Source organism: Medicago sativa, chromosome 7 (genome assembly GCF_051527215.1).
Source record: "Medicago sativa cultivar Bolivia chromosome 7, Bolivia_mono, whole genome shotgun sequence".
Classification (NCBI taxonomy): Eukaryota; Viridiplantae; Streptophyta; class Magnoliopsida; order Fabales; family Fabaceae; genus Medicago; species Medicago sativa.
In genome coordinates this window covers 31,688,015-31,700,959 of record NC_140755.1, presented here as the reverse complement: position 1 = coordinate 31,700,959, position 12,945 = coordinate 31,688,015, and the positions used below count along the sequence as shown (strand labels likewise).

Below are 12,945 nucleotides of genomic sequence, written 5' to 3'. Positions count from 1 at the left end.
CTAGTCAGCCGAACAACAAAAATGGAAAATTTATACTATATATAAAGAAAACTACATCTTTCAGCTTTTTTGAACTATCCTTTTTCTCTTTTCAAAAATGCCTTTAATTTTCAATATAAATAATACATGTAACAAATAAATAAGAATAAATTTAAATATTAAAATAAAAGTGTAATAAACACAAATGTCTAGTTTTTTTCTTTATCATTTAAAAAGAATTTAGCATTGAAATTTTTTGTCACAATTTGACAATTTCAAAAAGTATGTCCAGTCTTTTAACCTTTGACAATTTGACAACGCTAAACTCTCACATAAACTCTTCCCAAAAGGTTGGATAACAGAACAGAAACAAAATAATGAGTTCCAAAATGAACAACCAACCACAGGTTATACTTTTCATCATGTCATGTTTATTTTCTCACACAATTTCAGACCCAAGAATCTCAGAAGCTGGACTCTACTGTGGTAAAGACAAAGCACCACAAAAATCAAACTTCATCCCAAGTTTCATCAAAGAAATGGAGAATCTCTCACAGCTTGTGACTGATCATAATTGGGGAACTCAATCAGTAAATATCTCAGGATCTGTTACAATCTATGGCTTTGCACAATGTTTTCAAGATCTCTCTCATACTGATTGTCTTCTTTGCTATGCTGCAAGTCGGACTAAGCTCCCTCGTTGCCTCCCTTCGCTTTCTGCTTGCATATATCTTGATGGTTGCTTCCTTCGTTACGATAATTATAGTTTTTACTCAGAGGAAACTGATCCTTTGAGGGATAAAGTAATTTGCACTTCTTCTGAGAGGTTGGAGGTGCAGATGGAAAGGAGTGTTGAAAGAGTGGTTGATGTTGTGGCCAAGGATGCTGGTGGTGGTGGTGGTGGATTTGCGGTTGGAGAAGTTGAGGGTGTTTATGCCTTAGCACAATGCTGGAAAACTCTTGGGATTGATGGGTGTAGAGATTGTTTAGGAAATGCTGTGAAGAAGGTTAGGGGGTGTTTGCCAAATAGTGAAGGTAGGGCGTTGAATGCTGGATGTTATTTGAGATACTCAACACACAAATTTTTCAATGAAGGAGGTGGAAAAGATGGTGGAAATGGTGAGATATTGTGTTCTTTCTTGATTTTGATACACTAAAGTTTTAGTGCCAACAAATCATAGTCAATTATCTAGACTATATTATAAACAAGATAAATTATTATTAAGTGAATGTTTGGTTCCACTTCTTCTAGAGGGGCCAAAATTGATTTTAGAAGTGTTGAATTGATTCTGATAGGTTTTGTTGTTTTTGAGTAAAATTGATTCTGCCTCAAAAATTGATTTTACTTAAAGCTATGATTTGTAATTTTTCATTTTAGAATTGATTTTTACGCACAAATTTAAAGTTCAACCAACTTTTACATTATTATATCCAAACATAAATCAATTTACTTTAGTCAGATTCAATTTTACAGAATCAATTCATCCAAAAATCAATTCTTGTTACTGCAGAACCAAACATACACAATGAACCTGAAACATGGATATTTGCTTATAATTGTGACCAGAGCGAGTATCTAGGATCACGGAGTAGCTGCTGCTGCAACTTGAACCTTTTACTTGATTTTGGGTAGTTTGTAGTGAGTTAAAATGACATTTGGAATTGAAATTTGAAACCTATCTTGGGATTTTCATGTATTTTGTTTTGATGTTATTGTTTCAAATTTGTTCCTCTTTTAGAAGCAAGATTCTTTCATACTTTTATATTTTCCTAAATAGATCCTGTGATCTCATCTAACACATGCCATTGAGTGAGAAAGTACAATACTTTGTCTTTTCCTTTTATTGATGTCATTGCTTGTGTTTCATTATTTCAGCATCTTTAAGAGGAGTTGTAATAGCAGCAGTGTTAGCAACAGCTGCAATTATTATGCTTGCTCTCTCTGCCTCTTTTGCAGTCTACAAAAAATTGTCGAATCTGAAAAAAGGTTAACATTTCATATTGAAAATGAAATTATTCACACACTATAAACTGTTTGTATGTTAACTTTCTTTCGTTGTTTATCTTTTTCTTTATGCAGAAAAAAATAACCGGGATCAAATTTCATCGTCCATAACAAAATCTAGTTTGAATTACAAATACGAAACGCTAGAGAAGGCAACAGATTATTTCAACTCCTCAAGAAAAATAGGCCAAGGAGGATCAGGTTCAGTTTTCAAAGGTATTCTCCCTAACGGAAACGTTGTTGCAGTAAAGAGATTGGTATTCAATAATAGGCAATGGGTGGATGAGTTCTTCAATGAAGTAGATTTGATCAGTGGAATTGAACACAAAAATCTTGTCAAACTATTAGGCTGTAGCATTGAAGGACCCGAGAGCCTACTTGTATACGAGTACTTACCCAACAAGAGTTTGGACCAATTTATCTTTGGTAAGTTTTCTTACATCTCTTTATCTTAACACATACATTACATAGGTTCTAAAACATGTGTCATCACAAGTGTTTATCTAAGTAGTAGTGATGACACTCGAGTACTAATAATACGTTTTAGGTGGGAAAAAAATTATATAGAGATGATACATGTTTGTCGGAACATTTTGTTATTAATGGTAACTAGATAGATACCGACAGGTCAATATGTTAGCAGATAGAGATGGTTAGATAGATCAAAGTTTGGGGATTGTGGAAAATAAATCTTTGTTTTCGTTTTCAGAAAAGAGCAGAACTCAAATTCTAAATTGGAAGCAGAGGTTTAACATCATTCGTGGAACAGCCGAAGGGCTTGCATATCTTCATCAAGGTTCTATTAAAAGAATCATCCATAGAGATATCAAAAGCAGCAATGTTCTTCTCGATGATAATCTCTCGCCTAAGATTGCAGATTTCGGCCTTGCGCGATGTTTTGCTACTGATAAAACACATTTGAGTACTGGAATTGCTGGAACACTGTAAGTCCTTGGCTTTAGGTAGATCATATGATATTTCTAGTAGAACACTTTGTGTGAAAAAGCATTCATTGCATTTTAAAAACCATATTAAACAAATGTCTTAGGTGTTACTTGATGCCAGTACAGTGTAATATATTATTCAAAGTCGTATTAACAGTCGCATTTCAATACTTGGAGCAGTGGTTACATGGCTCCGGAGTACCTAATTCGAGGACAGCTTACAGATAAAGCCGATGTCTATAGTTTTGGAGTACTTGTTCTTGAGATTGTATGTGGCAGAAGGAATAATGTCATCAGAGAGGACTCTGGATCACTTCTACAAACTGTAAGACTTTAAAACATGAAACTATACTGATTGGTTAATAATTATCCTTATAAAATTGAAAATATACTGATTTTTTCACTAAAACTTTCACTTTTTAGTCCAAATATATCTTATGGAATCAAAGCTTTATGCTTGTTATTCTCTTCGCTCCACAATATAAGTAACGTTAGAAAATAAAATTGTCGATTATATAAGTCGTCTTACACTCTCATCAGAGAAGTATTAAATTTGTATTCCAATTAAATACCTTGCTACTCATCACACTCATTATCCAATTCTTGAAATCTCTCTTTCCCATACCATTGTCTTTTTGGCACCAGGTTTGGAAACATTACCGATCAAACACATTAGTCAAGACTATCGATTCTAGCGTGGGAGATGATATTCCTGAAGTTGAGGCATCCAGGGTGTTACAAATTGGTTTGCTTTGCACACAAGCTTCTGCTTCGCTTAGACCATCCATGACTCAAGTTGTTAAAATGTTAAGTAATTCAGATTTAGATGTTCCTACACCAAATCAGCCACCATTTTTGAGCTCTGCAATTTTAGACTCAGAAAGTTCCATTAGATCTTATAGTACAAACAGCTTTGTATCCAATGCTTTAAAAACGATTGGAGTTTCATACAGCTATTCGGAGTCCTCTTGTTCTCGCAACTCAGACGAGCCATCAAGAAGTGAAGAACCAACTTTCCAAGTTTGATTATAAAATGTAATTATTGGTTTTGAAGGTCTAGTCAAGTGTTTATATTGTTTATAGTAAGAAAAACTGAAAGATTAATTAGATGTAAGACTTACCAAGTCAGAAAATTTAGCAAAATAGGTGTTACAAAGGACAATGTAACAATCTAAATAGTATCAATTTTGTTATGAAATTGAATTTTCTTTCACGATTCAGAAGCACGATGTATAAGAGCAAAAACAAATCAGAAAATGCATGGAGCTGAAATTATATTAAGGACTTGATTCAGATCAAATTGGATAAATACGCTTAATTAGGGGACGCGAGTTGAAACATTTGAATAGAATAGATTACAAATCTAGTGAACTGTAAGTTCTTGAATCAAGAGATATATGTAAAGAAAAAAGTATATAAACCTTAAAACGTATGAACAATTGAGTGAATGAAAATTTATGAATTCCTCTAATATAATTGCTCCACTAAATGCAGCTGATTTATGAATATGAACTATTTCCTTTCAATAGATTAATAGTCTTTCTTGAATTGGATTGAGAAATCCACAAGTAACTTGCATTTAGATATATTGGAATTATTTTGTATTTTTACTTGAGCTATTACATCAAACATTTAGTTTCAATAAAAGAAAATTTCAATTTACCTATAAATCATGCAGATTGTGGACAAGTTCATCTTGGTATGCTTCATTTGACATCAATAACTTGAGGTCTGCATTGGTTACTCTCTATAAGAACATAAAACATTGAAGTCAGGTAGCATCAAGAATAATTAAAGCAAATGCATTATAGTTTTATTAGATTCACACACACACACACACAAATAGAATTAGACTAAGCTTGTTACCAAAACAACCATTGAGACAAGAGGCTCAATTAAGCTTTTATTAGTAAATATTTTAGGGAATTTAATTAGGAGGATATTCATAAATTATTCTGAAGAACCTTTCAATGTTTTTTTTTTTTTTTGGTGGTGTGTTAGATATTTTTAGCTGGTGAGAATCTTTCAAAGTTTAAAATAGCTCATTAATATTTTAAAAGTTGTTTTTATAAGTGTTCTTTCTAAATGTACAAAACCATTAATTTTATATAGATTTATAGGGAAATGCTAACCAGTGCTTGGACACTGGTTAAGCAATCAAATAGTAGTCTTACATTGCAAGTTGTACGATCAAAGTTTCAAAAGTCTAAAAAGTATTATTTTCAACTTAAAACTTCTTCTTTTAACTTCTTTAAACAGTGCCTCTGGGACACTGATTAACTTCTTTAAATGGAAACGGGGGAAGGGAAACAACTAGCTCTTAACCTTTTTGGTCCCAGCCAAAGCTTTGAATTTCCAGAATAGAGTCTCAAGTTCATCATCCTTTAGTTTATAACCATGCTGAAATAACAAAAAATAACACATGAAACACAATTACCAAATAGTTAATATGCTTTTATTGCATATGAATGAAATGATGATTACCTCTTCAAGTCTTTTTCTTAATGCTTGGCGTCCACTGTATCAATTGGTGCAAAATAGTTATTGAAATGGATAAAACATGTCACAAAATAATTGAACAATTACTAATGAAATTAACAATTAGCACAAAACTATAAGCAAAATATAAAATGTAAATCCACTGAATAAACAAATATATAAACCCTTGTGTTTTTATTCATAAACAAAAGGCCCTTATGTTTTTATTTGTTAAAAGAAGCTTTGTATCAAATAGAAAAGTGTTAACTTAAAAGAAGCCTTATAAAGTAAATTATGATGCCGGAGTGTAAATATATAAATTTAAGACATGCCTAAAATTTGAATAATAAAGATAACTTTATGTTCCTGTCAACTTAACTCATATGGTAAAGACATTGTATTATATATGCAGGGGTCGGGGTTTGAATTTCAGATTCCTCTTTTATTCATCTTTTAAAGGTGGAATTATATAGTCACTAGACTACTTAATCAAAAATAAAACGGTAACTCTGCTATCAGAAGTAAATTTTGTACACTTAATTTTTTTATAGATTAAAAATAAATTGAAAAGTTGTTTAGAGATTAACATCAGTAAAACAAAAATATCTGACAATGAATTAATATTAAAACTTGAGAAAGGAAAACATTATAAACTTCTGTATTATGTTGGATTTTATTTATCCCATTCTCTTTTAAATCCTTATAAAGTTCTTAACCTTGCCTAATAATAGGTAATTTAAAAAAGGCCAAATGACATACCTAAGTTTCCCCAACACAATACTAGCCTCAATGGATCTTTCAAGACCAATATCCTCAGGAGATATTATTTCATATGTACCTTTATGTTTTAACATGCCATCCTATATATAAAGCATAAAATTAAGTTAGAGAATTAAAAAGTCACAAGACCAAAGGAAAACTCTAACAATGGTTTATAAATGTATAACTGGAAAATATTAAACGAATTAAACTCTCACAATAGCTATATTGTCTAATGTTTCTGAGTAAGGTTAAGCCACTAGTGTTAGGTAACAAAGGGGTAGGATAGAATTGCGAATATGTTAAGTTAGAGATGTTTGCGACAAATAAGTCACAGTGAGTTGGTGTGTCGATGATTATGTGTTCTACGAATGCAAGAAGATTTGGGGAAGGATGAAGAATAGGAAGATTTGATCTTTAGTTCATGAGAATCATCTTGACTTCATCGCGATTCAACAAAGTTTGAAAGGGTTACTAAAGACTACAATCCTAGAGTAACATGTTTGTTATTGTTGATTCTATGTTAAATAATATTCCTTTTTTTAACTCACATTCCTGAAAACACCTCCAATGGTATGAAATAATGTGATCCAATTATAGTGGGGGGTTTCTGCAGGGTTGGTCGATAAGAGGGAAAATAATATCATGCGTTTAGTTGTTGGATGTTTCATGTTTGTAAGCCAAGACTAGGGTTTGGCTTACAATGAGGAATCTCAAACTCTTCAACCTTATTCTTTTGAGTAAATAGAGGTGGAGGCTCTTTCGTCATAATCTGATCATCTAGAGTAATGATTGACAAAAGAGCCTCCATACTAAGAGTGGCAGCTCGCCACTCTTAGATCAGTAGAGATGGGCTTCGTCTGTATACATGCGGCAGAAGACATTCGTGTGATGCGTGTAAGTAAGGGTTTGACTCATACTAGTTTTATGACAGTGTTACAACTTACAAAGCGAATGGATATGGATCCTCTCCTTCACTTGGTTAGGGGGCCTTTACTTTCTTTTGGTCCGATGCTTGGTTGGGCCAATAACCTTTGTGTAATAAGTTCAAACTCATAACAAATATGTTTTAATTGTCCTCTAAGTACAACTTAGATTATAAAAGACTGTAGAAACAATTGATATGCTGAGGGACATAGTCGAACCCGCAATTCCCGACTTCTTTGCATTTAATGTGCTTGAATTCGATGTTAGGTTCTTTAGAGAGAGAAAAAAAAAGTTAAAATATTTAGGAATTAACTTAAAACACAATGAAAAAGTGTCTTTTATATGTACATTTTCATAAATATAGTAGCAAACATATTGATATCACAAACCTGATGAATGCCACTCTCATGAAGAAAAGCATTAGCACCAACAAGAGCCTTGTGCGGCTGTAAAAGCATGCCTGAGTATTCTTCAACCTATTGACAAAAATTAAAAACATTAGATGTGCGTGCAAAATTATTTTGGACCGTCAATCCACCATCGTTAAACTCAATTTGAATTGTAAAAAAGGAAATTCAATGAAAGGAAATTTAAAAATAACAAGAGTTTCAAATATGTAACCATTTTGCTTGTCCTTATTATGTGTCTTGTATTAATTCCTGTATGTAGACCACCTAAGACATCATTACCCCTGCATGTCAAGGCCATTACAACCTTGAATGTACAAAGATAATATGAGAGTGAGTTATAAAGAACTAGATGTAATAATTTAATTAAAAAATGAAGAACAAGAGTAACTTCTGCTTATAATTCAGCAAGTAGAGAGATGGAGATAAGTATGGACATTAATTAATATAAATAACTTGTCTATGAACTACAACGACAATGAATGAAATGAATGAAAGGGGAACACATTTTTAATAATTATATTCAGCAAAATTGTTGCAGCAAGTTAATTTATATCTGGTAAATGTTTAATTCTATTTTGGTCTTTTTACTCAAAAAAAAACCCCTACATTAATTACCACCAAAAGACCAAAACAGAATTAAACATTTACCGTGTGTACCGGATATAAATTAACATGATGCAACAATTTTGCTAAGTATAATATGAATAGGGGTTTGGTTTTAGGTTTCCACGGATGCATGATGTGGGTTCGATGTACGTGCAGTGGCAAGGGCAAAGTTGAATGTAAGGCATTAATTGGTTATCTGATAGATAAATGATATAAACACTCTCTTAATACTCTTTTAACACTCACTCTTCTATTAGTTCCCCTCACTTTATATGGGATCAATTTCCAAAGTGTGGTACACACATTGATTTCACTCAAGAAAATAGTAAATGTTATGGAAAGTGTTCATAACACTTCACTATCAGATAATATGTAGTGTCGTAGGATATATGATGGTAATTAGCTTACTAACAACATTAGTATGATCTGGTGCGCGTTAATGTGAGCCGTCACTTACAATATTAGTTTCTTATTCTTTCTTCACAAAAGAGGGGTGATAAATTGACTCAAAATCATCACTATAAATCGTGTTTCTCTTTCCCTTTTTTTAAAGAAGTAATTTTCACATATTCTTTTCTCATGATTTCGTTGTTTTAATATATACATATGTACACACACATGTATGTATGTATATTCCAAGACAAACTTTTATTTCTGGGCGATGCTATTTATCGAGAGAACAAAACTCACGAAGTTGTCCCCAAAGCATTATGGCCGTTAGATTTTGCACTAGATTGAATGCATGGGTGGGTCAAGGTTGAAAGGGGGTCCCACATCAAACACACTTCTGAGTGTCGTGATGCTCTCGTGATACATATTCTCGCGAGATGAAGCATTCTCCTTCAAAACTCTACAATTTAGACTTATTGTCCATCAAGGGGACTTATTGTTACGGTTGTGTCGGATATCCAAATCTTGAACCTTATCATTATGGATAATGAATGGTAGTTATAGAATAAATGGCTAGAATTGATAGACTGGCTAGATCATCTGTAAAGAATAACTTAGATAAATAAATAAATAAATAAAAATTCAAAATTTAATAACACATTCCTACTTCTCCATCGGGCTCTGATATCAAACGGGGTTCGGAAGCAGATAAAAATTAATATATAGTGACTAAAAGAGAAGTAATGCCTCATTATTATTTATTTAAAAATAAAAAGTAGAAGATAAACTTCAGTTTTAATCCCTCTTTTATATATTTACAAATAAAAAGTAGAAAATAAACTCACCTCTTCTAATGAGGCATTACCAGCCCTTTCACCAATACCATTAATTGTTACTTCTAATTGTCTTGCACCTGCACGTGCACCCTGAAAGTAGAGAATGAATGTGTAAAATCAGTATTATATTTTTCAAGACTGAATGCTTAAACTTTTTTTAGCCTCAAATATATTTTATTCAAAAAAATTATATATAGTAAAGTGATGGTTATATGGTACCTCAATGGTGTTAGCAGTAGCCAGTCCAAGATCATTATGACAATGGGTTGCAATGATAACATTTTCAATTCCTGGGGTATTCATTTTTATATCAGCAATAAGATTTCCATATTCAAATGGCATTGCTATTCCAACAGTGTCAGGTATGACCACAGTTGTTGCCCCAGCTTTGATAACTTCTCCTAAAACTTGGTAAAGGAATTCCTTCTCTGATCTGGTTCCACAATAAATAAGCATAATTATAATAATTAGAGAATTTATACAATACATGTACAACATCAATGTACTGGGTACTATTGTTACTTTCTTTTTTGGTAGTGGCCGGGATTTGAACCCTGGACCTTGCATATTTTATGCATTGTCCCTGCCAACTGAGCTAAGCTCACGAGGACGAGTACTATTGTTACTAGTTGTAGCTCAGCTAGCTTCAAACTAGCTTTTATTTGTAGGCAAGTTAATAGAGTCGCTCACAATCTTGTTAGAGCATCTATAATTCAGAATGATCCAAATATTTTCTACTCACATTCTAGTTGTATTGAGGCTATTATTTTGAATGAAATGCTATGAGTTTACTTTGCCTCAAAAAGTGTGCAACATCAATGTGATCGGTATAATCGGTCTTTAAATATTGAATGGAATCTTATTTAACTAAATTTATATAATATTAATTAAAAATTGCAATATCTTAATATTATTTACCTCCCTTAAAAAAGTAAATATTATTTACGAAAATATTCAATGAAATAACATTAAAAAAATTCAATTTTTTATAACTAATAATAGTGAATATTGAATTTAAAAAAACAAAATACATTAGAAAGTTAGTATAATGTCTATAGATAATACAATAATGGTCCTCTTGAGCTTAGCTCTGTTGATAGGACAATGCATATTATATGTAAGATTCGGAGTTCAAACCTCAACCACCACAAAAAAAAATACAATACAATGATGTTTTTTATTATATTTAAAGTAGAATAGTTTACAAATAGTTCCTTTCGTCCTCTATCATAAAAAATAGTTCCTTTCATTCATAAAAATGATCATAAGCAATTGCATTGAAATCTTCAATTTGTCAATGCAGGGTAGAGACTCTAGTTTTTTTTTTTTTTTTGAGGAGCAGGGTAGAGACTCTAGTATTGACCATTTTGCCTAGTATGATGTCGACATTCAATTCTATTATTATTTGGCTTTTTTGGATGTTGAAATTCAAAATATTTAATTTCCTCTAATTATTGGCCTTTAAGAATGGTTCTATTCCAAAAATTTATAATTCTTTTGTTTCTATCCTTTTGATATTTTTTTCACTAAAATAGTTATCTTTTAGAATGTGTATGAGCTGTTAAAAAAATATTACTAGCAACACAATCTTTAATATTGTCTCTACAATACACTTATTTATGAGTGTGTAAAATTTATGTGGCTTCAATAGGATCCCAGTAAACAGGTAATGGGATACATTAATTTAGTATGATAAATTTAGTAGAATTTATATAAATTTGATTTAATTTGATTAGTAAGAGTATAAAGAGAGAATATTTTAAAAGTGTTTAGTCCTTTTAATTATGTGTTAGGGTTTTTCCCTTTAAAAAAAATGTGTTAGGGTTTTTCAAAACATATTCACAATAGCAAAATTATGTTGTGTAACCTGGAAGCATCTTCGACACCAAACTGGATATCACAACAACCTAAACTCCGCGCAAACTTCACTGTTTCATGAGCAATCTCAAGAACTTGATCTTTCGTCTTTCTTAGCTTGTACTCCATGTGAATGGGACTAGTGGCTAGAAAAGTACAAATCCTTGGTCTTTTGGCATGTTTGACAGCCTCCCAAGTAATGGCAATGTCCTTCTCATTGCACCTACACATACCACCTATCACGGGAACATGTCCATCATTATCAACGTCGTTCCCAACTTCTTGCGCTATCATTTTGACAGCCATGAAGTCGTCATTGGAAGCAGAAGGGAAACCTGCCTCAATGACGTCAACACGTAGCTTTGCTAGTAGGTGCGCGATGTCAAGTTTCTCTTTGCAAGACATCGCGGCACCAGGGGATTGTTCACCATCGCGTAGGGTTGTGTCCAATATGCGAACATAGGTTGGTATAGGAATTTGGTTAGGAGTGTATAAAATGGTACCGTTTGTGCCATTAGGGGATTTAGAATTTGAAATAGGTTTACTTGCCATGAAATATTAATATAATCAATGAAATGGAGAAGTTTTGAACTTTTATATCTATGAAGCATGCCCTGAATGTTTTATCTCCACTCATACATATTAAATGAATTAAGCAATTTCTACTTGCAAATACCACTATTTTTCACAATAATATTATTATATTTAAATAAAAGATGTCGGGTTTGATTATAAATATTTAAACATTATACATAGGTTTCAGCTTTTCATGGTAATCTCTCAATTGCCCCTCTCTCTCTAGGTTCATTAAAGGTTAACACACGGTTGAAGTGTGAAAAACAACTATACTTTGCTTTGATTGATCAGACAATATTTTTTTGAGTTTGCCATAGGTTAATTTCATCAAATTAATATTATTTGAGATGTGTCTCTTAAAAATGAGTATATCTATTAGTTTGAGAATTTAACATTGATTCGCTACATATGCACTTGGGTTGGTCCGATAGTGTTGACAACAAATCTAGAAGAGTACATTCATCCCAAAGTCTCACGCTCGATTCTCATTAGTGTCAATTATAATTTTAGTGGGTTAGTTTGATTTCTTATGAAAATATGAAAACGTTGATTCCCTCCATTATAGGAGTCTGGTCTAGACTGAACCCTCATATATTAGGATATATTTTCTACTTCTCTTCATGCTTAAAATAAGTTATAGATCAAACAGTACATTTTAAAAGATCTTATAATATGAAAGAAAGAAAAAAAAAAAGTAATTTTCTATGTATAATTTAAAGAACTTTTCAAGAGTCGTTGAGATAAAATTTCAAAACCAAATACGAGACATTTCGTAAATCTGTCTATTTTATTCACAAGTTGCAAGTGAAATTCATTTTTTAGGTCCTACAATATTTGAGAATTTTTAAAAATGCAATAAGTTTAAAATGAACATCATAAGCTAGTAAAAAAATTAATAAGCTCATAGAAATTTAAAAATGCAATAGGTTTGTACTTGTATAGAGTTTTGGAGTATATTGCAAGATTGGTGTGACTCATTTTAAAGTTTTAGAAAAGTGGTATGAATATTTAAAAAATTTAGTTGAATGATATAAATAATTAAGAAATATAAAGTAATGTATTAAATGGGGTCTATTTATACCACTCGTATAGATGACATGGATTAACGAGTGAGATTGGCAACCCTTTGTGCAACTGCACTTGTACTATAAGGAAATTGCTGGAAATCTAGAAAGTGA

At 31.9% G+C, this 12,945-nt stretch overlaps 2 protein-coding genes across 4 annotated transcripts; one reads left to right on the top strand and one right to left on the bottom strand.

The window, feature by feature from the left end:
* Nucleotides 1-283: 283 nt before the first annotated feature.
* CRK42 (cysteine-rich RLK (RECEPTOR-like protein kinase) 42) lies at nucleotides 284-4,126 on the top strand. Its single transcript, XM_085724349.1, has 6 exons — nucleotides 284-1,098; nucleotides 1,856-1,966; nucleotides 2,060-2,410; nucleotides 2,694-2,928; nucleotides 3,109-3,253; nucleotides 3,574-4,126. The coding sequence occupies exons 1-6, from the start codon at nucleotides 357-359 to the stop codon at nucleotides 3,952-3,954; spliced, it is 1,965 nt and encodes a 654-aa protein (XP_085580475.1). The 5' UTR covers nucleotides 284-356; the 3' UTR covers nucleotides 3,955-4,126.
* On the bottom strand, nucleotides 3,422-11,975 carry LOC146905629 (putative 2-isopropylmalate synthase). Of its 3 annotated transcripts, none has more exons than XM_085724353.1 (10): nucleotides 11,202-11,975; nucleotides 9,554-9,767; nucleotides 9,344-9,424; nucleotides 7,714-7,806; nucleotides 7,482-7,568; nucleotides 6,166-6,266; nucleotides 5,413-5,446; nucleotides 5,254-5,328; nucleotides 4,592-4,675; nucleotides 3,422-3,790 (listed from the first exon to the last, which is right to left on the bottom strand). In XM_085724353.1, the coding sequence occupies exons 1-9, from the start codon at nucleotides 11,741-11,743 to the stop codon at nucleotides 4,592-4,594; spliced, it is 1,311 nt and encodes a 436-aa protein (XP_085580479.1). In that variant the 5' UTR covers nucleotides 11,744-11,975; the 3' UTR covers nucleotides 3,422-3,790. The 3 variants fall into 3 exon arrangements, with proteins under 3 accessions (XP_085580479.1, XP_085580477.1, XP_085580478.1); XM_085724351.1 differs by lacking the exon at nucleotides 3,422-3,790 and adding an exon at nucleotides 4,325-4,498 and having other exon boundaries at nucleotides 4,589-4,675; XM_085724352.1 differs by lacking the exon at nucleotides 3,422-3,790 and adding an exon at nucleotides 4,325-4,501.
* Between the last annotated feature and the right edge of the window lie 970 nt (nucleotides 11,976-12,945).